The sequence below is a fragment of the Cetorhinus maximus genome, chromosome 13 (genome assembly GCF_964194155.1).
Source record: "Cetorhinus maximus chromosome 13, sCetMax3.hap1.1, whole genome shotgun sequence".
In the NCBI taxonomy this organism is placed as follows: domain Eukaryota; kingdom Metazoa; phylum Chordata; class Chondrichthyes; order Lamniformes; family Cetorhinidae; genus Cetorhinus; species Cetorhinus maximus.
The window spans coordinates 107588005-107615341 of NC_135891.1; the positions used below are offsets into that span (position 1 = coordinate 107588005).

Consider the following 27337-nt stretch of genomic DNA (forward strand, 5'->3'; position numbering starts at 1 on the left):
AGTGACTGTCGCATCTTAGGAGACCATGATGATTGAGGAGTGCCCAGGCATGGCGCTGTATTCTCCCGCCCAGACGGGGCCTACACAGGCCCCAGCAAACACAGGACAGCCGCCAAGGTCATCAAGGCTGAGGGGGCATCCGAGCCAGCAGCCTGTCTCCAATCCAACTGCCAGCGAGGAGGCAGCACCAAGACATAGCACTCACAAGTGGAAATTTAAGTCACAATGACTCTCACAATTATTGTCCCCGTGGAGACATGTCTGTGGTTATAGCTCTCCTCAGCTACAGTCCTTAGGTGTCTTAGCGGCATCATCAGCCACCTTTTCTGCTACTCAAAATCAGAGTTAATTGGTCTTTAAATGGGTTTAGTTGGCTCTTCAGTTGTCAGCGGGCACGGTTCAGATTTCTGCACGCACCTGCGACCGAAATATCGCGAGGTAACGCGACTGCGCTGGGACGCCCTCCTGACATCACCGTGCACCCGCTCAGCCAGCGCAAAATTCTGGCCTAGGACACTGGTGGTACAATTAGACGGGCTAACCATGAGGTGGTGAAATCTACTTCAATCTGTTACAAAGAGCAAACTCCATCAGAAATAGAATGAAGTCATAAACAAGCAGACTTCTCATCTTACCACCACTTCCATTAAAATTATTTGCACATCTACTAAAGCAATTGGGTAGGACTCCAACCTGTACTTTTATTCAGCCTATTCATACAACAATCAAGAATTGTATAAAAACTTTCTTACCTTTCACAAGGATGGTGCTGTTGACAGGAGGTGTAGTAAAATAACAGCAGCTGTACTCCCCTGAATGTTTTGCATCAACAGCAGTCAGCCTGGAGAAAAAAAGTGCTACAGATGAAGGTATTGCATCTAAAGCACAAACAAATCTCGTATATACCAAGAACAATAATGAATTTTATGGGTGAAATGCTTATGCAATTAAGGAGGCAACTCTATGTCAACATTTTCTAACAAAATCTAAAGCTGATTCACCATCTGGGGCAAGTTTCAACTAAAAACTTTCCTACATACCAGTCGTAACTAATGAAGCCTGTATGGCATGTGACTACTCCATTCACGAGGTCTTATAACAGAAACAGAATTTCTAAGGCATCTTCTCGAGTGCAGTTTCATTGCATATTTCAAGAAATGTTGTTAAAGTAACTAAGATGTCAAGCAACACAATGCAGATATAAAAACAGAAAATGCTGGAAAAACTCAGCAGGTCTGACAGCATCTGTGGAGAGAGAAACAGAGTTAACTTAAGAGTCCTTATGACTTCTTCAGAGCTAAAGGGAAGTAGAAATGTGATTAAATTGATACTGTTTAAGGGGGGGTGGAGCAGGTAAAGCAGGATAGAAGGTCAGCAATAGGTGGGGGCTAAGGAGAGACTGATAAAGATGCCATGGACACAAGACAAAGGGAGTGTTAATGGTAGCGGTATGGGCTAAAGAAGGTGCTGATAGTGGCATAAAGGTAAGAAAGCAGAATGTGTGAATAGCAGTACAAGGGTAAGCACTCTGTGAAATAACAACCTGGAACAAGTAAAAGAATGCCCTTTGGGGTAGGGTGGGGGGAAGGGCAGTGGTTGGGGAAAAGGGTTAAAAAAGGGGATAAAACAATGAATAAATAAATTATAAAGTAAATAAAAAATAAAAATAAATCTTAAAAAAGGGGTGAAGATAGAGGAGAGAGTTCATGGTCTGAAGTTATTGAACTCAACGTTAAGTCCTGAAGGCTGTAAAGTGCCTAATCGGAAGATGAGTTGCTGTTCCTCCAGTTTGCATTGGGCTTCACTGGAACATTGCAGCAGGCCAAGGATGGACATGTGGGCAAGACAGCAGGATGGTGTGTTGAAATGGCAAACGACAGGAAAGTCTGGGTCATGCCTGTGGACAAACCGGAGGTGTTCCACAAAGCAGTCACCCAGCGTGCATTTGGTCTCCCCGTTGTAGAGGATACTGCACTGGGAGCAGCGAATGCAGTAGACCAAATTGAAGGGGGTAGAAGTGAAGCAGAGCTGAAAGGAGTGTTTGGGCCCTTTGATGGTGAGGAGGGAGGAGGAAAGGGAGTGGGTTTTGCACCTTCTGCGATTGCACGGGAAGGGGATGAGGTGTTGGGGCTGCTGGAGGACTGGGCCAGGGTGTCCCGGAGGGAACGGTCCCTATGGAATGCTGATAGGAGGGGTGAGGGGAAGATGTGTTTGATGGTAGCATCATGCTGGAGTTGGCAGAAGTAGTGGAGGATGATCCTTTGAATGTGGAAGCTGGTGAGGTGAAAAGTGAGGACAAGGGGGACCCTATCATGGTTCTGGGAGGGAGGGGAAGGTGTGAGGGTAGAGTCACGGGAGATGGGTTGGACATGGTTGAGGACCCTGTGAACCACAGTGGTTGGGAAGGAACTGAGAGAATGGGATAGAGTTCTTACAGGAAGCACAGTCTCTCTCTCTCTCTCTCTCTCTCCACAGATGCTGTCAGACCTGCTAAACTTTACCAGCACTTTCTGTTTTTATTTCAGATTTCAAGCATCCACAGTATTTTGCTTTTACAATACAGATAAAACACTCATAATGCAACTCTTTCAGTAAGAAACAATGCAAGGGACAAAATCTATTTTGGAGATTTTAATCAACCGTTAAAATGTAAAATGTTCAGAAGAATCCATTTTTCATGGTTCCTGTGTATAAACAGCATTTGACTTTTTAATCCATTTATACCTCAGCCTTTTGCTATTTCACCAAGATACATTAAGTAACATTTTTGTTTAAATACATTTGGCATCTCAAACTAATAAAGCATTAGAGGTTAAGGAACAGCTGGATTTACTGATAAACTCCTGCTGTCACTATTTAGCTCAGCCAACAGTGGTTCTATTAAATAAAACATGTCCACCTCTATCAACAGACACTCCAAGTCGTCTAGCAGCATTTCAGGGACCAACCAGTGTTCCACTGCCCATGGCATCCCATAACAAGCCTTCAGCCATCCACTTCCAAGTGATAGCAGGCCCTGCTTTCCCATACTGACCATTTGCTGTCAGGTCTCATTGCTTCACCTGCTGTTCCCATCCTTTAGCATTGGCCTGATTTCTAGTCCTAGCTACAGTGCTGTAAAGATCTACAGTTTATTTCTTTTTATTCAAAGTTTATCTACTGAAATTGCCCATTAAATTCTATTTTTGAGTAATAAAACATTTTACATGGAGAAAATTGTAAATTAAAATATTTAGAAATTGGGTTTTTCTGCAAAGCGGATATCTTATTTGAGCCTTTCGATTTTAAAAAAAATCCAGCTCACTCCTCAAACATCATTTTACTCTTTTTTATTGCTACAAATAATGTTTATAATCCATAATTGATAGGAATTAAACTTCCCATTATTTTAATCACAACATTGGTTTCTTAAGCAATTGTGATCAATTATCTTTTAGTCTTCAGATTCTCCACCTATCTCTATTCAGAGAACATGTTTAAATACTAATTTATAAAAATACACTTTTGTACACATATGTACATATGCATGTATCAATTTAAAGTAACCCACTTGAGTGCTCAAAATAATTAACATTCTGGGAATGTCTTTCAGACTTAAAAAAGAATGAAGACATGTTCAAATTTAAAAAAAAAAATCATTCTTGGGATTATGGGCATCGCTAACAAGGACACTGAGAAGGTGATGCTGATCCTTCTGCAGTCCATGTGGTGAAGGCCCTCTCACAGTGCTGTTAGGTAGGAAACTCCAGGGGAAGATTTTTCCCGTCGCGGAGTGGGGGCGGGGCCCACTCGCCAATGCGTAAAATGATGCGTGGTGATGTCAGGCCGGCGTCCCGACATCACCGCACATTATTTAGATTGTCAGTTCGGCCGGCGCGCAGCCATCTCAGCTGCACACCCGCCGAACTGTCAAAGGCCATTAAGAAAGTAATTAAAGCTGTGAAGAATGCTGAAAGAGCCCAGGCGGCCTTCGCATTTTTCATGACACCTCATCCATGGGTGGGATGAGGTTTCATGAAGGGTTCATTAATTAAATAAAATTTTTTGAAAAAATTATTGGACATGACCCAGCTCATGTGACAGTTTCACAGGAGGGGATATGTCCTTAAAATTTTTTTTTAACCTTTATTACATTTTACAAAACGTAAGCTAATCTCACGGCATTTCTGCGCTCTAGGCCCCAACTCAGGGAATTCCCCACACCCGCCCTCCACCCCCCTCCCCCCCTCCCGCACAGCTCTTCCGGGTGTGTTAATTGGCCCGCCCACGTAAAATGGCAGTGCGCACCTGATCAGGGGTGCCGATCGGGTTCTCACTCGCTCCCGCCCACCCCGCACAAACCCCCTGATGGTGGGAAAATTCAGCCCCAGGATTTTGATGCACAAGAGTCAAGGTATTGTGGAACTTGGAGAGGAACCTGAAGGTGGTGTCTTCCAGTCCTTATTCATATAGGTAGAAGAGGTCACAGGTTTGGGAGATGATATAAAATTGTTATCCATATTAATAATGTTTATCCACATGCATACATTCGATTGGCTATATTACATAATGTTGTCATTAAAGCCAATTTAGAAATTTAGAAAAGTGGCCTGTTTCACACCCCATCCCAAAATATTATATTTTGTGGCAATGCCCAGGCTTGCTGAAGAAGCCAGAGTCTGAACCCAAGTCTTCATGCAACAATGAAACAGAGGAGTTTAAACAGTGGAGAAATTGGTGTTAGGTTTATAGAATGGAGTATGGAAAATAATTAAATAACCAGGTAGAGGAGGTACAGAGACAATACATAGAAAATAGGAGCAGTAGGTCATTCAGCCCTTCGAGCCTGCTCCACCATTCAATATGATCATGGCAGATCCTCCATCTCAATGCTGTACTCCCGCACTCTCCCCATACCCCTTGTGAAGGCATGCAAAAAAAATGCGAAAAAAAAGTGTAAGGCAAAAAGCAGGAAACACAGAAACAAATGATCAAGTTAGGGAAAAAAATATATACAGAAATATTAACTAGTGTGAGAATGGATGTTATTTTTAATATTGTGAATATTGTGTTATTCTGAAAAAAAGGCTGGCTGTCTGGTGCGGGGTGGGGGGGCTTTGGAAACATGAAACGGATAGAGGTGTTAAGTTTGAGGTACAATAGGTTACATCTAACATTTGTATTTTTAGGTAAGTTGAGAGTTTATTTGAATATCAAAGGGGAGTCAGAGTTATCAAGGAAAATGTTTGCATATTGCAGGAGTTCCATAGGTTAACAGTAGTGGGAATATTATATTTTGTTGACCCAAAAGCAAAGACAAGATGAAAACATGAAAGATCTTATATTTGGAAGGTTTTGAGTTCCAAAGAGATGTGAGAGCAATGGAATGGAGATGAAAGGGAAAAGGTATATTAGAGTTACTGTGGACAGCTGGATATAGCTGTTGAGCTAGAGATGGCTAGAGATAGCTGAAGCTTTGGGGCTGAGAGAGGATGCAGTTTGAATCACCCATCCAGTCAAGCCAGAAAAGTCTTGGGGTGTAGCAAGCAGTTTTATTCTGAAGTGGATTCTACTGCAGATTGGAAGAGGGTAAAGGTCATGTGGTACACCTTTATTGAAGCTGCAGCAGTTTGCCTTGTGTAATATCACTGGATTTATTTTCATAGTTATACACATCTATAAGGAAATCTTGCCTGGAAGGTGTTTACTTCTGGGTTTGATCAAGTAGAGTGTTTTTGGGGCAATGTTTTGTAAGACTAAGCTTAATTGTATATATGTAATCTTGTGTGCTTAAGTTCTCTTTTATTTTTGTGAATAAAGCTTAGGATTTAAAAAATTAAAAGTAAAAAAGCATTACTGGACCTCTTACTGCTGAGATCGGTACATCATCTTCTCGGTTTCAGAATACAAAAAAAGGTTATGGCCCATAGGCCATGTTTCCCTCTGAGATTTGGTTTGTGCAGCAATTAACACCGGCTGTGGTTGTAACACTAGACTGGACCAACTGCACACCATGTACCAATGGACACTTTCAAATGATTGTTAAATAAAGCAGGAATCACTACAATGTTAGATCAAAATCCAGAATATTTATAAATGCTGTGAAAATATCTTTTTGGTTAAGTGGCACAAAGGAATTGAAATATGGGGAGGGGGGGAAAGAGAGAAATTCAGGAAACTCTTCTCTCTGTCCCCAAAACATAAGTACATTTTACATTTCTGCAGTTCAATTTTGAAGCAGTTGTGGCAGTAAATGTAAGAGCAATTATACTGAACTGTCCTGGTACAGATTATACTGCTGTATATTAATTTTAATATTTGATAAAGTGGGACTTTGCTCATGGACAAAAATCCTTAAGACACTTTTGTCTAAACTACTAGCAGACCCAAGTCTTACTTTCACTGCACCAGCTGAACTAATGCTACTATCTGAAAATTATTACTTCAAGGAAAAAAAGTAGCAAACACTGAAAGAACTGCTAAGCAGAAAAAAGGTTGAACAATATTCCTACAAGTTCCACTGAAACCCTTCTAAAATAGCTGTTTATTCTGCACATGTAAATATGGTTTGTATATGTGGAAAATAAAATTTTAAATGCTATTGTAGATCCCCAGCAGTACTAATGGCACTACTCAATCCACCATCACCATGGTAGCACTTCTCAAAATTAACCAAGTACAGAGCAGAAGGTTATAAACAAGACCTTTGTACAGAATTCACAGGGCAGAAACAGGACATTAAACTCAACCGTTCTCTGCCTTTGTTTATGTTCCACATGAGCCTCCTCCCACCTTACTTCATCTAACCCTATTAACATATCCTTTTATTCCTTTACCCCTCATGTACTTATCTAGCTTCCCGATAAATGCATTTTGGCTATTCGCTTCAACTACTGCACATGATAGCAATATTCTCACTGGAGTAAACGAGTCTCTCTTGCATTCCTTATTGGATTTGTCAGTGACTATCTACTAGTGGTCCCTAGTTTTATACTTTTCACATTCTATTCTTCAATTAATAATTCTGGAAGGTTGATAAACTCAGGGCACCTATAGCAGGAAGAGAGGGGAGGAGGGAGGATAATTTGAGAACAATAATGGGGGGGAAAACACTGCAATAGTGAACTATTTGAAGAAAATACCCTAATTGGTGAATCTGAATGATAGGGGAAATAAACAAAATGTCATTGATTTTTCATTTTAAATTATGGAATTATTCAACAGCTGGGTGAGCTGTGCCAGCAATGAAAGCATTGATACATACTTATATTCCATAATTGTTGAAGTGTCTTCATCAAGGGTGGATGAGATATTCACGCCATCCTTTTTCCACACATGCCCCGTAATTGAAGACGGTGGATTTGTCAGGTTGCAGCGAAGTGTTGTTTCTGTTGAAGTTTCCCCTGCCTCCACGACGGAAGGATCCATAACTATTATAGGGTCTGGTTGCAAAGATAGAACAAGCTTCAGGCTTGAATGAAAACTTTATGAATGCAGAGACCGGGTAACCACAAAAACATTAGAGTAATCAAGCTTCCATACTTCACCCAACGTATGCTTCCACATTTAAACACTTCATAGTAAGAACGTATTTACACAAAGCACAGATAACAATAAAACTCAAAGTAATGTGAACTATGTTACAATTTAAAAACATGAACTATAAAGAAAGTTTTCAACTCAGTACATGGCTTAAAACTCAAAACAATAGTCAAGTGAAAGCTTGCTCTAAGAACTAAATAGATAATTTTTTTTAGCATTACAAACATGATTGCTTTGTTGAGACATCTTTTGCACTAATCAGTTCAAGGGTGGAAAGTACACTACTAAAGCTCATCACAGCAGCAAAATGCAAACCTCTTCCTTCCACTTCCTACCAAAAATACAACCTATTCAATGGATAACCAATTTCTCAGTTTTAGGAAACATTGTAGTCACTCCCAATCAACTTTGTTCATATAATGGCATATAATTATATTTTATCACTAACATGATTAGAAATAAGCATCTCTCCTTCTTTGAGATCTATCGTGTTATCTTATATAATGGTCAAAAGTAGTTTTTCCACTGACCACAAAGTATGAGATCGATCCAGAATGTTAACCAACTAATTTAATAATTCGTACCATATATAAATAAATCTCATTAGGGTCTGGGCATTTTCACTTTATATTTAAAACCAATAGAATATAATTGTAGCTATGTGCCAATGAAACTCGAGATAAAAACCATTTTCCCCATTGCCATGAAGTCCAGCCTGCACAAATTAAATAGGACATTTAGGTATCTGTTAAAGTAGTCTGGTTACACTTTATTCACTCTTTATGCAAAGTTTATTAAAAATGTACTTTAAAAACTATTCTGTAAAACTTAGAAGTTATGTATCTTCAGCACTGTTTAAGCACCCTTGGTAATATGACAGCAATATCACCATCTTAAGGAAAGTTTTGTTTGCTGCTCTTAAGTCTTAAAGAAAATGTTATAACCAAGATGTCCAATCACTGAGAAGTTGAGGGTCCTGCTTATTCTGTTTTCCCCCCCACTAAAAAGGTTTGCACTATAATATTTTAGCCACTGTAACATAACCAGCAAAATGCAAGGGCACTACAGCATTGGCCAAGGCAAGGAGAGGATAAAGGAGTCTTTGACGCTCACAAAGTGGGAGCATGGAGGATAGGGAGAACATAGCAGCCATTACACACATCAAAATGTCACAATCACAAGGTAGTGATTGAGAAAGTACATGGCTTTATAAGAACCACAGGGTATGCAATGCCTTCCTAAAGTACCAGAAAGTTGTTCAGTTGCCAACTTCTGGTTGTAAAGGTAAAATACAAGACCAGTAAGAGTGTGAGATTGCAACATTACAAAAAAGTTTTTTTTTTCCATGCTGAAAAGTTAAGTGGTAAGCCAGACATTTAACATTTCTTATCACAGAATTTGGTCAAGGATTGTTTGGAGAGGCCTGAACAAGTCTTTAACACATGGGTAAAATAAAACAAATATAAAGCATGTAGTTATCCATCCAAAATATTGTGCTTCATCAGTTTAATTAGACAGCTGGCCACTGTCAATTCAGAGTTTTTGTACTGGGAGTCATCATATGTTAATTGAAATTATTTTTGTTTTGACATCCAAAAGTTGGGAAAACAATCTCACAACCTTGCGCCAAGTCGCAGGATAAAAACAGGTAACTGCCAGGGTAGAAAAGGGTTGGATGTGGCTTTGATCACAGGGCAGCAATGCAGGTGCCAGGAGATTTTCTTGGAAGGATGACGAAAAGGGCACCAAATGCATACCAGGCACTTGGGCTAAGCTACTGGTAAACATCTCTGCCTCAACTTGGCAACCACCACTCACGTTCAATGACTATTAATGTCGCCTGGGACCGTATCCACTTGATTTTTGGGCTCTTTTGTAAATCATTGCGGTAGGGATCATTACTGGCTCTGCATTCATACGTCCCACTGTCCTCGATACTTAGATTTACGATCCTGATAGAACTCTTGGCATCAATGTTATAGCTGGAGTTGATTTTGACTCGCCGTTGTCGCGCACCATCGTAGAGCTGCGACATGACCTCTGAATCGTTGCCTCCTATGCCCCACCACTGAATTTCAGGGGTGGGTTTTCCAATTACCTCACAGCTCAATTCTACATTGTCTTCCATTAGCTTCACTTCAGACAGCGGTGACTTTATAAAGCCAGCTGCAACAAAAAGATCATTTGCAATAGAACAGAAAATTGAATAAAAGCTTAAGCCACAAGTTTCAGTGGATGAACATACAACGTATAAAAAGGAATGCTACAAAATGAGGTTCTCACATAAACCACACTCCACTCCCCCAAACACACAAGCATATAAAGGAGTCTGGCCTTTAAATTTCCTAATAAAAAAGATGTCGTCAGCTTGTAATTTGTTTTCCTTCAGCAGCTCTCATATATTGAGTTCTGCTGATCGTCAACACTTGCAGCACTCAAAAGTGTTCAGTGTTGTCGCTGGACTTATTTGACACGTGTATCCATATTGTACATGATTTAAAAAAAAACATTTTCAGCAAACACTTCTTGTGCAACACTCAAATCAACTAATCTAAACTAAGTTTGGAAGGATTTCAGTGCACAAATAATGAAAATTTCACATAGACCATTACCACATGCTAAGAGTGAAGTATAACTATTGAAGCAGTGAACAACCACCACAGTACTGTGCACAGGCCAAAAGATTTTACTGTATCAGAGAACTGGAGATAGAAATGTTGTTGTTTTAGGTTTCATATAGTTTAACACCAAGGAGATTATTTTGTCCCTTTCTCAAGCCCATAAAGCTAAAACAAAAAAGTGGCATGGGTGGGGTGGGGGTGGTGGTTAAGCAAAAGAGAGCGGAATTTTACACTCCCATTGGCGGCAGGCGTGTTTAACACCATGAGCGGACAATATGGTTACGCCATTGTGAAACCAGTTTGTGATCGTCCACTCTGCCTGTCAATGGTGGACTGCGTTTCCCACTGTCCAACATCAGGAACTTAATTTTAATACATTTGCATCTCATTATTTTGCCTGCATGCCGGAATCATTCCGCCACGTCAAATTTACCTCCCACATCGGCGTGACTTCAGAATGGAGCGATTTACGACTGCCTTTAAAAGGTGTGCAGCTGGCGAGCTGAACTTTGAGAGGGACTCAGAGGTGAGTGTACACAACCTTTTGCAGTGCTCGCAAGGATCGCCCATAGTACATCAGGGAAGAGGCATCGTGCAGGGGGGGCACAGGCAAGTCGCTATTTCCCGGCTGGCTTTCAGTGCAGTGCTGCAGCAAGTCAGCACAGGCTGGTGGGAGTGCACAAGCACATGCCGAGGGGCACAGGAATGGTGAGGGAAACGGCCATGCACGTGGAAAAGATGGTCAAAAATGAGCATTCTTCCATAGCTGACACCGTTCAGCAACAGCTCCATTGACATGCTTGGAGTCAGACCTCTGAAGTATTTCTGCCCACTCAAGCAAAGCAAAAGTGTTAATGTGCCATCAAATGTTCCAGACCTTTTCACCCTCAGACAGACTGCAAATAAATGTGTGTTTTAGGGGGCAGCAGACAACTGGATGACTGGGCAAGTTGTACAATCCCTTGCAAAAGGTGGCCATGGCAGAGTCACTGGTGGAGGGCCTCACAGCCCCTTGCAATGCCATTATTCAGGTTTGGACCAGTATCCCTCATGGTTCAAGCTAACAGCGCAACCTTGCAGTGCAGGTAAGGGAAATACCTGAGCTGAGAGCAGAGCATGCATTCAAGTGGCTGAAGCTGCCACCAAAGCCAAGTGGAGTGGGGCAGTGGTAGGTGGGGTTTCAGACAGCCAATGAGTGGACTATACACTGGCCATCCAAGCGGCAGCCAATACTCTCCAGCATACGCGAAGGGGTCTTGAGACGCAGCCGGAACCTTAACCAAGAGAGGTCCTTAGGAGACATATGCTGACCCACGTGTCTCTCTCTTCGATCCTGTAGAAGGACAACATCAATATCATGGAACCCGGTGATTTAGCCTCATTGCTAACAGGGAGCAGGGAAGAAGAAGTGTGGCAGAGGCAGCTGGCTCGCCAACGGAAGAGCAGCACCCTCAAAATTAAGATGTGGCAGGGTATCCTGCGGATGAAGTTGAAGATCCACAGCGAGCCGTCACTCAGATGCCTCACTAGACCCAGGGTCTATAGACGGTGTTTGTCATTCCTGTCAATGACCGAGAACCAGTGTCATCGAAGAATACGCATGTCCAGGGAACTGGTCGGTCGCGAATGCCACCTGCTGCAGGATTTAGCGCCACGGGGACATGGAGGGCATCTGCTGCCAGTGTCCGTGAAAGAGACCGCAGCACTCAATTTTTACACCAGTGGTTCCTTCCAGGGCTACACAGGAGACCTGTGCAGGAGCTTGCATGCCTCCAACCACAAGTGTATCCAGGAAGTCAGGGATACCATCTCCATGAAGGCACAGAACTTTGTGCATTTCGACTAGGATCAGGCAAGCCAGGAAGCAAAAGCGCTGGGATTTGTGCAGATTTCTGGTTTTCCACAGGTGCAGGGTGCCATCGACTGCACTCAGGTACTTAGATCTCTGTAACAACAAGCAGTATGTGAATCGCAAGGGCTTCCACTCGCTGAATGCTCACCAGGTTTGCAACCACCACAAATGCATCCTTCAGATATGCGCACGATTCCCAGGGAACATCCACGACTCCTAAATCCTTAGCAGGTCTCAGATCCCTGACATCTTCCAGGATCCAGAGAGGCTGCAGGGTTGGCTCCTCAGGGACAAGGGCTACCCACAGAGGATGTGACTGATGACGCCTGTGCAGGGGCCTCCGACTGCAGCAGAACAACAGTATAATGAGACTCATGCCACGATCCGGATTTCGGTGGAAGCAAAAGGCACGCATATTGAAAATGAAGTTCCAGTGCCTCAACAGGTCTGCTGGAGCACTGCAATACTGTCCCCAGAGGGTGTCGCATATTATTGCATCATCCTACGTGCCACACAACCTGGTGCTGCAACATGGGGAGGACCTGCCTGGGGAGATGGAAGAGCTGCACATCTCCTCCGATGACGGAGAACGTTGAACGGAGATGAGGTCTTCGAAGGCGAGGATGCCGGCGATGAGGCCATCCCACTGGTCTGGTGAGCTGAGGCCCTAATGGCAGCAAGATTCGTGGAGGATGACGACGAGATGCAGCGAGGAAAGTTCTGACATCCTTACCTTGCATCTGTGAATGTTTGACTCCTGTGTGGCTGATGGCAGCGCACATACCCTCAGTGCTCAGGCTCATGTCATGGAGATGCAGCGGAAGCCCTAATAGTCGCAAGGTTCCAGGAGGATGACGACAACATGCAGTGAGGACACTCCATAGATCTTCACATTGCCTCTGTGGATGTCTGACACCTGTCTAGCTGATGGCAGCTTGCTTGCACGCTGTAATCAGGGTCACATCATGGAGATGCAGCTGTGAAACTTTTAAGTACACCTGAACCTTTGGCAGCCTTCATCACCTGTACCCTTCAGGGCCATACCGTTACCAGACACAGATGCTGAGGAAATGGGGGACCAGCCCCATGTCAAAAAGGTACTGAGAGCACACAGAGAATGACTGAACTCTGTGACGCCTGCCCACGACATTCTGAAGCAATGACAAGCACCATCGAGGTGCAGGCATCACTGATGTGTCCAGCGAGCATGAAGCCGGGCCATCACTTTGCTCTGCAGGTTACACACTGCACAGGTAATAGGCCCTGGACTGAGACACTTGCTTTTATCTTGTGCGGGGACCAAGGTTTCACACCTGAGCGACACAAACACTGCTCATTACAATAAGTGCCACAGACAGGGAGACATTCTTGGGAGTTTATTTATAACAGTGAACATTGTGTACAAGTGATTAACACCTGTGCCACACGGCACAACTACTACTTCTTAACCCTGCCGCTACATCTCAGTGCACCCCCCCCCACCCCCAAACATCCATTGGAGTGGAAGCAGCCTGCTGACAACTTTAGCCGGCGTCCTCTGGAGGGCCAACACCTGAAGGGCCCTGGCCCGCTTTGGGTATCCTGCTGTGGGCCAGATGCACCCTCCTCGGCCTGTGGAGCTGGAGATGCTGGAGTCACAGGAGGGGGAGGAATTTCAATCAGCCGGACATTCCCGTAGTTACCTGTGTGGATGGCTCCAGGTGTCAAACTGCTAGTCCTCCTCCCTATTGGTGCCCAGCAGCCTCTAACTGACTTCTTGAGAAGGGAAAGCCGGAGCAAAGTCGAGCTTCCCCGCACACCTCGTGCGTTGACCCTGTTGGAGGCCATATATGGCATCAGTGATGGGAGTTCAGCCCATGGAGCCGTGCAGGACTGATGTCCTGGACCAAGATTTCCATGGTGGCTGCCAGCCTGACAGTGTTGACCTCGGTGCATCGACATGACCCGAACACCCTGGACCCAAGGCGGACAGACTTCCCCCATCGTCCCGGGCAATCTGGGGAGTGCACCAGACATCCCTTTCTGATGTTCCCTTGATTGTCTTTGCAGCTCCAACAACTGATTGAGGACAAAAACAGAAAATGCTAGAGAAATTCAGCAGGCGTTAACGTTTCAAGTCCGTATGACTTCTTCAGAGCCATATAGACTCGAAACGTTAACTCCATTTCTCTCTCCACAGATGCAGTTAGATCTGCTGAGTTTTTCCAGCATTTTCTGTTTTTGTTTCAGATTTCCAGCATCCGCAACATTTTGCTTTTAACTGATTGAGGACAGTGTCCAGAGGCTCATTCATCTGACTCAGCAGTCCTCCGAGTGCCTCAGATGTCCCTGCCTCTGACTGCTGTGGAACAGATTGTGTCCTGTGTTCACCAGGCTGTGATCCCGAGACTGCTCTAGGGGCGCACCGAGGTGTGTGTTGCTGCACTGGTAGAGGGTGTGGGTGAGCGCCATGACGGGTCTTCAATGGTGCTGCCCTCAGGGTCCTCATCTGAGATGCTCTCAGCGCTGGAGCTGGAGTCAAGGTTGCCTGAGGGCGACATGTCAGATGTACCTAGGAGAGAAGTGGAAATTATTAGCGCTTGGCAGCCATTTTACATACAGAACAGTGGGCTCAAGAGTAGCGTTGACAGAGGGATGATCTGGTGCAGGATCCTCTCGTAGATGCTTGCTGCTGACCTCACCATCGCCACAGGAACGGTCCACGTCCTCTCCAGCCAGTTCCAACATACGACTCGAACAGGGTGAGGACCTTGCTGTCCGGCACTCCACCCGCCGGTCTGGGACCTCTCCTGTCGATTACGCAGGTCAAAATCTCGCACAAGACAGATGGAGAGGGTATGAGCAAGGTATATGCCAGGTCAAACGAGAAGGATGCCAGGCATGCGCGTGTGCAGCCAAGGACGCGATGAGGTGGCGATCTCCAGATGGTGATGTGAGGGCGTGTGTGTGAGAGAGAGAGAGTGGTGATGTCCCTTGAGCTGGCAGTGAGTGAGATGCCAGTGAATGTGTGATAGGTTTGTGAGTGAGTGAGTTGACTGACGAGATGGTTGACTTACCCTGACAGCACAGATGATATCATTCATCCATTTTCTGCACTGGATGGCACTGACCACCGCCTCCCAAACCAGAGTGGTGAGACTGATGGGCTTCCTGCGACCAGAGAGGGGGTAGAGGACATTACAGCGGGCCTCCGTGGCATCCAAAAGGCATTCCAGGGATGCATCACTGTATTAGGGGGCTGCACTCTTCTTGGCTTTTGGGGCCATGTCTTCACTGGAGCAGTCCTGGGCTTCAAGCGTTGAGAACAGAGCGCATGGCTGTAGTTTAAATATGGCACCTAGAGTGAGGAAGCAGAGAGGTAATGGCGTGGCAGGCAAATTGGAGGCCACCCACCAGCAAGACGGCATGTTTTCCTTGACTGCGTATTTTATGAGGTAAGAATGGGATAATGCGGCGCGAAAACCTGCTATTGTGGCCAGCGGGTAAAACATCATTTTTCACGCTCTCGGACTCAGTGTAATTCTGGGACAATTCTGCCCATTGTAAATTATAAAATGGATGTTAATACACAAATATTAAGATGATCAAGAATAACTGCAGCGCAACGTATCTTGTATAACAATAATTTTAATGCTGCACAGAATAAATCTGATTTTTCATTCTATAAATTTCCTGAACGCTTTCTAACAGGAGAAAAGAAGGAAATTTGCATTCATATGGCACCTTTCATGTCCTTGGGACATCCCAAAGCACAATAAGACAGAGGCCCACTCATTTATTCAAAAATACCCCATACATTAGAAAGCATATATGTGAAGTAGAAACAGATTTAAAAAGAAAATCATCTAAGTAATCATGTGGGAAAAAAATACAGAATATGCTATGAATTTTACCTACTTGTCTACAGGTCATTATTTTGCAAGATCGAAGTTTAAGCTTTGTATTGCCCTCATTTTACAGTCACTGATAAAATTCTTGTTTGAATTAAAGGAATTTCTTGGAAAAAGATTTCTCTGATGGTCTTATCCTGTAATCTATAGCTTAAAAGTCAAACTCTGCCCTCCTCCAGTAAATAATCTCTATTCCTGTACATGTACTAACCTAATCTGAACAGAATCTACAACACCTTAAAAAAACATCTGTAGATTTAGAAACTGTTCTGATGATGCAAGGAGTGCTGCAATCTTTAATCCTGATGTGGTAGGGTTGGGTGAATGGGTGGTTATGATCTCAAAAGTGGGGGTGCTGTATGCTATGAACTGGTAAGCATGAACTGGGGAGATGGAATAAATTAGCTGAGTTCTGTGCTGTCACCTGATATTTAGCTGTTGGAAAAGAGAAATGTGTGCTGTAGTAATATTGATCATTTATAAATTAAAGATGACTGGTTTATGAATAGAAAAAGAGTTGAAATTCATAAGATCATAAGAAATAGGAGTAGGTCATTCAGTCCGTCGAGCCTGCGTGGCCATTCAATAAGATAAATTCAATTAATAACCATACAGACTGTGAAATATAAAAAAGATATATTAAAACATAACTGAGTATATAGATTTAGAAAGTGGCTCATTTTGATCAATAATTGTATGAGATTCAAGAACTTGGAGTTTGATTTTCTTTCCTTTTTATTTGCACAGGGGTAAATGTGTTGGATGGTAATCTTTGAAAATTTCCCATGAACTTCAGTGTCATTAGGAAGTCAAAGGCTAAAGAGTTTATATCACAAGATTAAGAGTGCGGAGTTGAGATCAGATAACAAGTAGTGTTGAAAAAGCACACAAGCAAAAGTGGGCACTGGCTGAAGCAGGATCTGCTGGTAGTGTGGGAAAGTAATTTAGTGAGAGAAAAAGTCCTAAGTGAAAACCTGGAAGCATTAGTGCGTACCAGAGGAAAAAATGACAGGTAGTAGTAAATACCATTGGCTCCAGCAACTTGCCTCACATTGTGTCATTCAGAGGAAAATATTCTCATGGGAACCTTCAGGCTAAGCAACTTTCTATACTATTAGGGGAAAAACAACCGAAGAGATCCCAAAGAAAATCGATCCTTGTAAGAGTGAAGGCGTTTAGGAATGGGCGACAAATGCTGGTCTTGTCTGTGGTGCCCATATCCTATGAACGAATACAAAGAGAGCCTGTGAGCAAGAAAAGCTTTTATAAGCCAGTAAAAGGGACGGTAAAACCAATAGAACCAAGATCATTCATGTGGGGTTAGCCAAACTCAAGCAAGGGAAAACTGGCTAAATATTTTGGCCTTAATGAGTGACTGAAAAGTGTCAAGTGTTCTACTTATATGAAAGTGCCAAAATTCTAACTATTTAATCCCCCAGCCAAAAAGTGCTGACTCAAGGCCCACATTTGCTGTAATAAGTTTCAATATTTTTTCAAATATTGACCAATGGCCTGTTCAAGAGAAGCCATCTAAAAATATTAGAAATAAATACATGCTCTTTGCTCTTAGTCTAGCCTCAACTCTCAGTGTTCACAAATTAGAGCTGCTTGTTGGCCCACCAGCTTGTTCTGTTGCTGTGAAAGTCACCTTGAGCCCTTTACATGAACAAAACTCAAGGGTACCCAAGGAAACCAAGTCATAATAACCTTCCCATAACTTTGCTATTACCTCCATAGACTATAAAATTTATCATTTTTGGCAAAACCAAATATTAAGCAACAATTACCTCATAGGGGCATAGTTGAAGAATTCCAGCAATCCAGATATTGTTAATGATCCTAAAAAAAATCTCCTACAATCTTTGAATCGCAACTTTAATAACTACAATACCCATAAAGATTGTATATTCCATTCCAATCTTTTCATACAGCCATGTGCAAAGACAATGAACACAGCAACGAGAAACATGGAATTCTTGTGATACTGATGTGGCAGGAGCAAGATCACAACAATTTATTAACCTCTATGAAATGCAGACCTTTAAATTTATTTTATGTAATTCAGAAACTATCCAGAATAAAGAGTTATTGTAATTTACTTCCAGTTTCAAGTCAGGCTTAGATGTGCATAACAGTCTAAAAGTCACAATTCTTTGAGCATTGTTTGGTAAAGATGTTAGGGATATGGACTAATGACAGGCCAATGGAGTTGAAGTGCAATCATTATTTAATTGAATTCAAAACAGCCTGATGGGGCTGAATGGCCTATTCTTATGTTCCACTGGAGGTTTTAGTCCATCAAAAATACAGGATTTAAGTTACCAAGTGTAAAACACAAAAAGAGGTTTCAATTTAATACTAAGTCTGACAGATATGATTAATGTGATAATTCACAGATTGCAAAGACATCTCATTCAACATTTTACACGTGTGTATATATTTTATAGCCAGTTTGTATTAGCATGGCACCATTAGGGTCTTAGCAAAAAGAGATATCAGGATTTGGCTTGTTTCACCAAGTTTATGGTTTTAAACATTTATCAGAAGACAACATGGTATTATTAAAGCATATCATTCAGCTAAGCAGGAAGACATTTTAAAAATCCACTCTGTTGCACTGCAGACTCCATTACAGACAAAAAAGCTGTAAGTAAAGTTTTGTTTTGATTCTGGGCTATTGATCTATAAAACATAATGCTCTATGCATTAAAAGTGTTATGATCCTAAGTGGAGCATGAATAAAATCCAATTGAATTATTGTGATGCAAAAATGGATCTTAAAACTAACACAAGTTGAGAAGTTTAAATGTGACTAAAAAGCAACAGTCAGATTAGTCAAATCCCAAACGAAAGCTAACAAAATGATTGCCACCCAGAGAGAAATTAAAGGGACTCCTAAAAGGATGAGGAGGAAGCAGATTAAGTGAGTGATTAGCATATTTCGAAAACTGCAATATGCTGATTTCTCGCCACCAGGTGGTAGCAGCAGTCCTTCAGTCATTGGTGCCACTAATTTGTGGCCTTCCTCGTGGTCTCTGCCTTCTCAGTGTCTATGTGTGGCAAATCCATTTTTGTCCTTTTCCATTCTGTATGTCTCCAAATAGTTATATTCCAGTTCCTCTGATCATGATGACTGATTGGTAGTTCTTCTGATCTCTGAATTCACACTTCATTTCCACTGTGTCTCAATGCTCCATTTTTCCCTATTCATAACATTTAGGGTCCAGGTGGATACTGTATTCCACAGATCAGGATTAGAGGAACACCTGTTTCGAGGGTTTTCATTTTTACTTTTAATAAGCATGAAACAGCACTAACATAAAAATATCACACAGTATGCATAAACTCTGTGGGCATAATTTTCTCAACTACTTTCTCCATTATATTCTGGTAAATGGCTATAATCAATACCTAATAAAATCTCTGGGTGCTTTAATTTGCCTATTAATTATATTTTGGTTAGTACCACCACATACGTCCACACTTATAGCAGTAGAACATTGAATTTCTACCACAAGATTTCTAAAACTTGGGACTTTTAAATGTCTTACTATTCCTCACCATAGTTTTCTTTAAACTGCAACTTAACATTAGCTCAAGCTGACACACTTAGTAGTGCTCCTCAGGAATCCACTCATACTGACACACTTACAGGGAGCAGCCAGAGGCAGTGCACGGACGAAAGATGCAAATAGCAGTACTGTGTCACCAGGCCAGGTCATCCAATAGGAAAAAGTAATTCAATTTGTTCAGTTATTTGAATTTGCATACAATAATCTTAATAGCACTACTGTACAGAAGCTAAGGCAGAGGATTTCACTACCCAAAGTTCAGAATTTCAGAAGCAATTCAGAGAAGATTCACTTGACTCATTTTTGGGAAGAAGGGCTTCTCTTATGATGAACAGGTTGGGTCTATACCCATTGGAATTTAGAAGAATGAGAGGTGATCTTACTGAAATATATAAGATCCTAAGAGGATTTGATAGCATAGATACCGGGAGGGTGTTTCCACTTGTGTGGGAGACGAGAGCTAGGGGACATAGTTTAAGATTAAGAGGTCTCCCTTTTAAGATGGAGAAAAGGAGAACTTGTTTTCTCCCAGAACTGTTAGAATGTAGAATTCTCTTCCCCGGAAGAGCTGGGTCATTGAATTTATTGGGTGTTTAATAGTCAAGGGAGTCGGGGTTTATGGGGAGGCAGACAGGAAAATGGAGTTGAGACCACAACCAGATCAGCCGTGATCTTATTGAATGGTGGAGCAGGTTCAAGGACCAAATGGCCAAATCCTGCAAGTCTGTTGTTCCTATGCTGTGTGGAAGGCTTCTCGAAGCACCAGGTTTAATTATAATTTAATTATACAGCATACCCTTCAGACCCTTTGTTTATTAATCTTTCAGTTTACTAACTTTATCACTCTTTCCTGATCTTGAGGGCTCTTGACAGAGCGGATGTGAAGAGGACGTTTCCTCTTGTGGGAGAATCTAAAACTAGGGATCACTGTTTAAAAATAAGGGGTCGCTTATTTAAGACTGAGATGAGGAGAAATTTTCTCTCTCAGAGAGTAGTGTGTGTTTGGAACTCTTTTCCTCAAAAGGCACTGGAAGCAGAGTCTTTGAATATTTTTAAGGCAGAGCCTGATAGATTATTGATTAACAAGAGGGTGAAAAGTTATTGGGGGTAGGCAGGAATGTGGGGTTGAGGTTACAGTCAGATCAGCCATGATCTTATTGAATGGCGGAGCAGGCTTGATGGGCCAAGTGGCCTACTCCTGCTCCTAATTCGCTTGTTCGTATGTGTTTCACTCCTAAGAACGTTGGTTGTTACAATCTGATACAGCCATGGAAAAGAAATCAGGGCGAGAATTCAGAAGTTCCAAATTGGATACATCACGTGGAATATGTAGTGAACCATTTATGTTGCCAAGAATATGGACATCAATAAGCTTGGCTATGATAGGTCCACAGCTGAAGACACCATCAGCCAATATTTGCTGTTGAGGCTCACACAAAGGAATGGTCACTTAAGTGCAGTTCCTGGCAGAAAGCTCCCACCATATATGAGGCATGAGCCCATCATTTGAAAGAATTTTGACTGAAAATATGTACAAAGAACTAAAGGTAAAAATATGAATGACAGGATAGAATTTGATACAAATGGAGTTCATTATAAATATAGTTTCAAATATACCAAAGCACAAAGCAAAAATCAGCCTGTTGGACAGACAAATGGCTTGGAATTCACCAAAACACTGATGGCAGATACTTAAAACACATGACATAAATTATACAATACAATTATTTTGCAACATTTTATCTAGTGTAGCTTGACACATTAAGATGGGTTATCTTACTTTCCACCAACTGTTGCTTCCTGGAACTCCTGACTAATGACAATCAAGATTTACACTATAGAATCGTACAGCACAGAAGGAGGCTAGTGGACCCAGGCCAGCTCTTTAAAAGAACTAGTCAGTTAGTCCCATTTCCCTCATCTGTCCCCATAGCCCTGAGATTTTCTCTGCTTCAAATTTTTATCCAACTGCCTTTTGTAGGTTACTCTGAATCTGTTTCTACTACGCTTTCAGGCAGTGCATTATCAAATATAACACTGCCTAAGTTCTTGCATAGAGTATTAGCTTAAATGCAATTTCAGACTGGGTGATGTAGGAATAAGATACAGAAAACCATATTTTAAAATAAAACCTTTCTATACTTTCACATTTACACAATTCAATGGCTCAAGATCTGCACTGTGGCTTTAACCTATGATTATCTGACTCAGATACAATAGCATTACAACTGGCAATACACAACTTAAATGTCAAAAATTATATTTCAAAATAGATACAATTTAGAGGTTGTTAACTCTAAACTGTAAGAATCATAATGTAAAGAATTTCATATTTTTCAATCTCTTCATAACAGCCTTGACTCAAACATGGAGGAAAGTGCTGAATTCTAGGGACGAGGTGAAAGTAACTGTCCTCGACATCAAGGCAGCATTTAACTGAATGGGGCTTCAAGGAGTCCTAACAAAATTGAAGCCAATGGGAATCAGGGGAAAATTCTTCATTGGTTGGACACAAAGGAAGCTTGTTGCAGCTGTTACAGGCCAATCATCTCACCCCCAGGGTGCAGTGTAGGAGTTCCTCAGAGTAGTGTCCTCGGCCCAACCATCTTTCGTTGCTGCATTAACGGCCTTCCCTCTAAAATAAGGCCAGAAGTGGATCTTTGCTGATGATTGCAGTGTTTAATGCCATTTGCAAATGCTTAGACGCTGAAACAGTCTGTTCCCATGCAAGACCTGGACAATGTTTAGGCTTGAGCTGACAGGTGGCAAGTAACATTCACGTCAAGTAAATGCCTAGCAACGATCATCTCCAACAAGGGAGAATCTAACCATCTCCCTTGTCATTCAATGGCATTACTTTCACTGAATGGCCACAACTATCAACATCCTGGGGGTTATCACTGGCCAGCCATACAAATACTGTGGTTCCAAGAGCAGGTCAGAGGCTGAGGATTTTTCAGTGAGTAACTCATCTCCTGCCTCCCCAAAGCCCATCCACCATCTACAAGGCACAAGTCAGGAGTGTGATGGAATATCGAATGCCTTGGTGGATACAACTTCAAAAATTCTCTAAGCTTAACAGCATCCAAGACAACACGGCTGCTTGATCAGCACCCCACCCACCACCTTCAATATCCACTCCCTCCAGTGACAGCAGCATGTACCATCTACAAGATGCAGAGCAGAAACTCGCCAAGGCTCCTCCGACAGCACCATCTAAACTCACGACCTTTAACACCGAGAAGGACAAGGGCAGGAGATGCACGGGAACACCACCACCTGCAAATTTCCCTCCAAGCCACACACATGCTGGCTTGGAACAATATCGTCATTCCTTCACTGCTGTTGCATCAAAATCCTGGAATCCTTCCCTAACACTATGGATGTACCAACACTGCATATACTGCAGCAGTTCAAAAAGGCAGCTCACCACCACCTTCTCTTGGGCAATTCGGGATGAGCAATAACCATAAAACAATAAAAAAGAAAAATATTCCAGTTAACTTTTGGAATTCGGTGCTGGGTTTACAAATATGTAAACCGCTGAGTAGGCCACATATAATTATATAGAAATAAAAGCCCCAATAAATAAAATTAAATAACACCATACACAAAAATTACAAATTCCAACCTCCCTACCCCCCAACCTCAAGACTTCGAAGCTTCTGATCTTTGAAGCTGCTGGACTGGTAAAGACCGATGCCTAATAATGAGAAATAATGTTCCTGATTGCTAAAAGTCTACCGTTTAGGAACAACTCTGTCTTAGATTCATACCCTAGATCAAAGGAGACTTTGATCCACATGTTGAATCTTAAACACCTAACACCATTCAACAGCCAAACATACGGCAGTTAATATTCTCACAGGCAATTACAGTGTACATGAATCATCCAGTGGGAGTAGAGGAAGTCACAGAAAGGAATGTTGCATCATTTCACGATACAACACATTGCCCTGCAGTTGTAACAGAGCTTGCAATAATTATCACTATGACTAAGCTGCCAGTGTACAAATCTGTTTAGTTATTTGAGAAATAAATGCATTTCGGTGAAGTGTCAATAGAGTCATATTTGCTGAGCCGAGAATGAAGGCTCAGTGGTCTTGACAAGCCTTTCCTCCTCCCTAGTGCACAACTAAGCTGTACTATTGACAATGGTACAGCTTCATATGTGGGCAACTCTCCTGATCTTGATGATGGAACATTGGAAATGCACCAAAAGGCAAGTTTCCTGGGATATTTTGCAAGCCTGAGGTGGCACAAAAACCTAATTGTTGAAACTCTCCTGCTGGATGAACGTCTTTATGTGCTCATCTGCAGCCTACCCTGCAGCAGTTAGAGTCAGTGGCAGTTGTTACTGTGACATATCCAGGTAGACATGTATACGAACAAGGAGCAGGAGTAGGCCATTCAACCCCTCGATCTTGCTCTGCCATTTAATAAGATCATGGCTCATCTGATAGTAATCTGAAAACTGCATCCCACTACCCCCGATAACCTATCACCCACTTGCTTACCAGGAATCTATCCACCTCTGCCTTAAAAAATATTCAAAGGCTCTACTTCCACCACCTTTTCAGGAAGAGAGTTCCAAAGGCTCATGACACCAAGTGAAAACATTTTGCCTCTTTTTTGTTTTAAATGGGCAACTCCTTATTTTTAAAGCGACCCCTAGTTCTAGATTCTTCCACAAGAGGGAACCATCCTCTCCACATCCACCCTGTCAAGACCCCTCAGGATCTTATGTTTCAATCAAGTCACCTCTTACTCTTCTAAACTCCAGTATCTCAGATGTCATTGCACCATTAAGCTTGCCATGGTCCTAGAAATGCATGCACCCAGTTCATATGTGGATACTGCGCACACTATAGGTAAGGCAACATGCAGTCAGAAAAATGAACATCAGATGTGTTTTAAATCATTAAAATGAGGCCCATAAACCCTAGCAACATGTCCTCATTTCCAACCTAAAAAAATCGCACACCAGAAAATTGGGTACAAATTTTCTGACCCAAACGCTCTGCTAACAAGGGTCAAAGCCTCAAATAATCGGAGCCTAATGCAAAAATATCCCTATGTGATTTGTTCTTGGGCTACTGATTAAAGCATTCCCTCAGCTGACAAGTTTAACAAGCAGAGCTAAGCACCATTACAGTTTCCAACACTGTTCCATTGTTCAATGTTTTTATAGATATTATCAGCTTTATTTCTCAAACACGTCAGCTGGCAAAAAGATGAACACTCCATAAATACTTGCTAACTCATGTAATGTGTGAAGTCAGCAGGATACATCCACAGAAAGATAAATTATAGAATTTTTCATGGTTATTCACAAAATGTTCATGTCTGTACAGTTAATTCAAGCAAATGTTTTTCACAACAGGATCAGTACAGCTCATCCAGTAATAGATTTATATGGACTGACCTTATCCAGTACAACACAACACGAAAATAGAACACTTTTCTCTGAGGTCCATTAGATTGTGAGTGTACATTTGCTTCCAATGCCGCTTTCACTACTAATAAAGCATTTTACCAACCAAATTATTATTTACCAGTTCTTGGAGCATTCTAAATTAATTGCTAATTAGAAAAATCAGGGTAAGTAGTTGCTTGTACAGACTGTACTAAAACCTTTGCTACTTTTACTGTAGATACTCTAGGGACAGAGGTTCAAATACTAGTTTGACATCTGTGGACCTTCGCACTAAAGGATTACTAAATAAAGCTGGCTGCGTTGAAGCTATTATTGACCTAGTTTCGATTTATAACTCAGAACGGTCGAAGCTAAACTTTCCCTACACAGTAAAGTAATTATGCTGAATTAAAAGAAAATCATCACCATGGAAAATCAAATTGCATCAGCCCACTGAAACGTCAGCTGAACATCCCCTGAAGCAAGCAAACTAGAACAATTTCCTGTGTGTTCACATGCAGAGTCTCAAGTCGCGGAATCACCCAATTCCTGTTTGAGATCATTTTAAGACTAGTTTTCCAGCCAAGTGATCACACACACATTGATTCAATGACGATTGAGGAAGAAACTGCTGAACTCTGTAGTGATGATTACATTATTAAAATACATCAATATATCTGAAATTAGCTATTACACTTGTTTCAGACGGTCACAACTTAGCAAGAAAACATCCGATTCTGATTGATATTAAATACTCAACTTTATACAGAAACCTTTAAATCTACCGTTAAATAATAGTCCACAGAAATACCACGTTGGCTTTGCTATAACCACAAAACAGGAACCTACAAAATCTAAAACGAAGGTGTCGAAACTTGCTCGGAATAAGGGAACTGAGTGTGAATGTGAGTAAACAAGGGAGTCAAAGGGTTGTGGCTGTGGCGGGGGTGGGGGTGGTTAGGCAGGAAAAAGTCGAGTTGAGGCCACCATCAGATGAGCCACGATCTCATCAAATGGCGGAGCATTCTCTCGAGGGGCCGAATGGCCTCCTCCCGCTCCTAATTTCGGTTGGGTCGACTGATCCCTTCGATCCCGGCCAGGAAACGATCAGCAGGTGCTGCCCCCCCCCCCCCCCCCCCAACCACCCCGGGTCCACGTGTCGATGCCCCTCCGGGTAAATCGCGCCCTTTTGGGGGGGGGGGGGTGGAGATGGGGGGGGGGGGGTGGAGATGGGATGGGGGGGGGGGGGGGGGCCCGACCATTTCGAAAGGCGGACGGGAATGGTGAGGGCGCGTTTGGCGGCGCCCGGTTACCGTCCCCCACCCCCACCCCACCCCCCCCCGCCCCCCGCGAAACCGGTTCAGACCAGTTAGTCCGGCGGCGGCTGACGGCCGGCGGCCGCTCGGTGAAATACTCCCTCCGTCCGGTACAAAGCGACCCAAACGACGACGGCACCGCGGCCACCAAAACCGGCATCGGCCAGCATGAGCAATCGGTTTAAATCCCTTCCGTGACTGGAAAGGAGAGAGAGAGACGGGAGCCCCCCCCGCCGCCTCATTTGACGATGGCGGTCCGGCCAACGGCTGAAGAGAAGGTCGGAGGAAAATCGCAGTTTATTTTTGTCAATTTAATTTAACTAAATTTGAATTATATTTAGAGGGAAGGGGGGGTTGGAATATAACTCTCGGCGGGGAATTCGGTGCCTTTTACCTGTGTAAGCGCCCGCGCTGTAAACCAGCAGCATCAGGATGCCCAGGCTGGCCGTCGTCCTCGTTCCCATTCTCCCTGTCCGCGCCTTCCCGCCGCTTCTCACCGGCACGTCTCTCTCTCAGTCCCAGCCGGCGGCTGCCCTCACTCTGCTCCTTCCTTTACCCGCTGTGTCCTCTGGCTGCTCCAGGAGCTGAGACCGCACGTCACCGGCAGGACGTGAGAGACGTGAGGGAGGCGGGGGGAGGAGCGATTCACAGGAGGGGGGGGGGAATTGACAGGAGGGGGGAGGAGAGAGAGAGACAGGAGGGGGGAGGAGAGAGAGACAGGAGGGGGGGATTGACAGGAGGGGGGAGGAGAGAGAGACAGGAGGGGGGAGGAGAGAGAGAGACAGGAGTGGGGAGGAGAGAGAGAGACAGGAGGGGGGAGGAGAGAGAGAGACAGGAGGGGGGAGGAGAGAGAGAGACAGGAGTGGGGAGGAGAGTGAGAGACAGGAGGGAGGAGGAGAGATAGAGACGGGTGGGGGGGAGGAGAGAGAGACAGGAGGGGGGATTGACAGGCGAGGGGAGGAGAGATAGACAGGAAGGGGAGGAGAGATAGACAGGAGAGGGGGATTGACAGGCGAGGGGAGGAGAGATAGACAGGAGAGGGGGATTGACAGGCGAGGGGAGGAGAGATAGACAGGAAGGGGAGGAGAGATAGACAGGAGAGGGGGATTGACAGGCGAGGGGAGGAGAGAGAGACAGGAGAGGGGGATT

General features: G+C 43.1%; 1 protein-coding gene across 1 annotated transcript in view; it reads right to left on the reverse strand.

Moving 5' to 3' along the window:
- bsg (basigin) overlaps positions 1–26788 on the reverse strand; it is a 41035-nt gene extending 14247 nt beyond the window's left edge. Inside the window, exons 1-3 of the mRNA XM_078555958.1 lie at positions 26583–26788; positions 7244–7421; positions 753–841 (exon numbers count right to left, since the gene is read on the reverse strand). Of these exons, the coding sequence (XP_078412084.1) occupies positions 753–841; positions 7244–7421; positions 26583–26652 (337 nt within the window). The 5' untranslated portion in view covers positions 26653–26788. The remainder of the gene's footprint in view (positions 1–752; positions 842–7243; positions 7422–26582) is intronic.
- Positions 26789–27337: the final 549 nt, after the last annotated feature.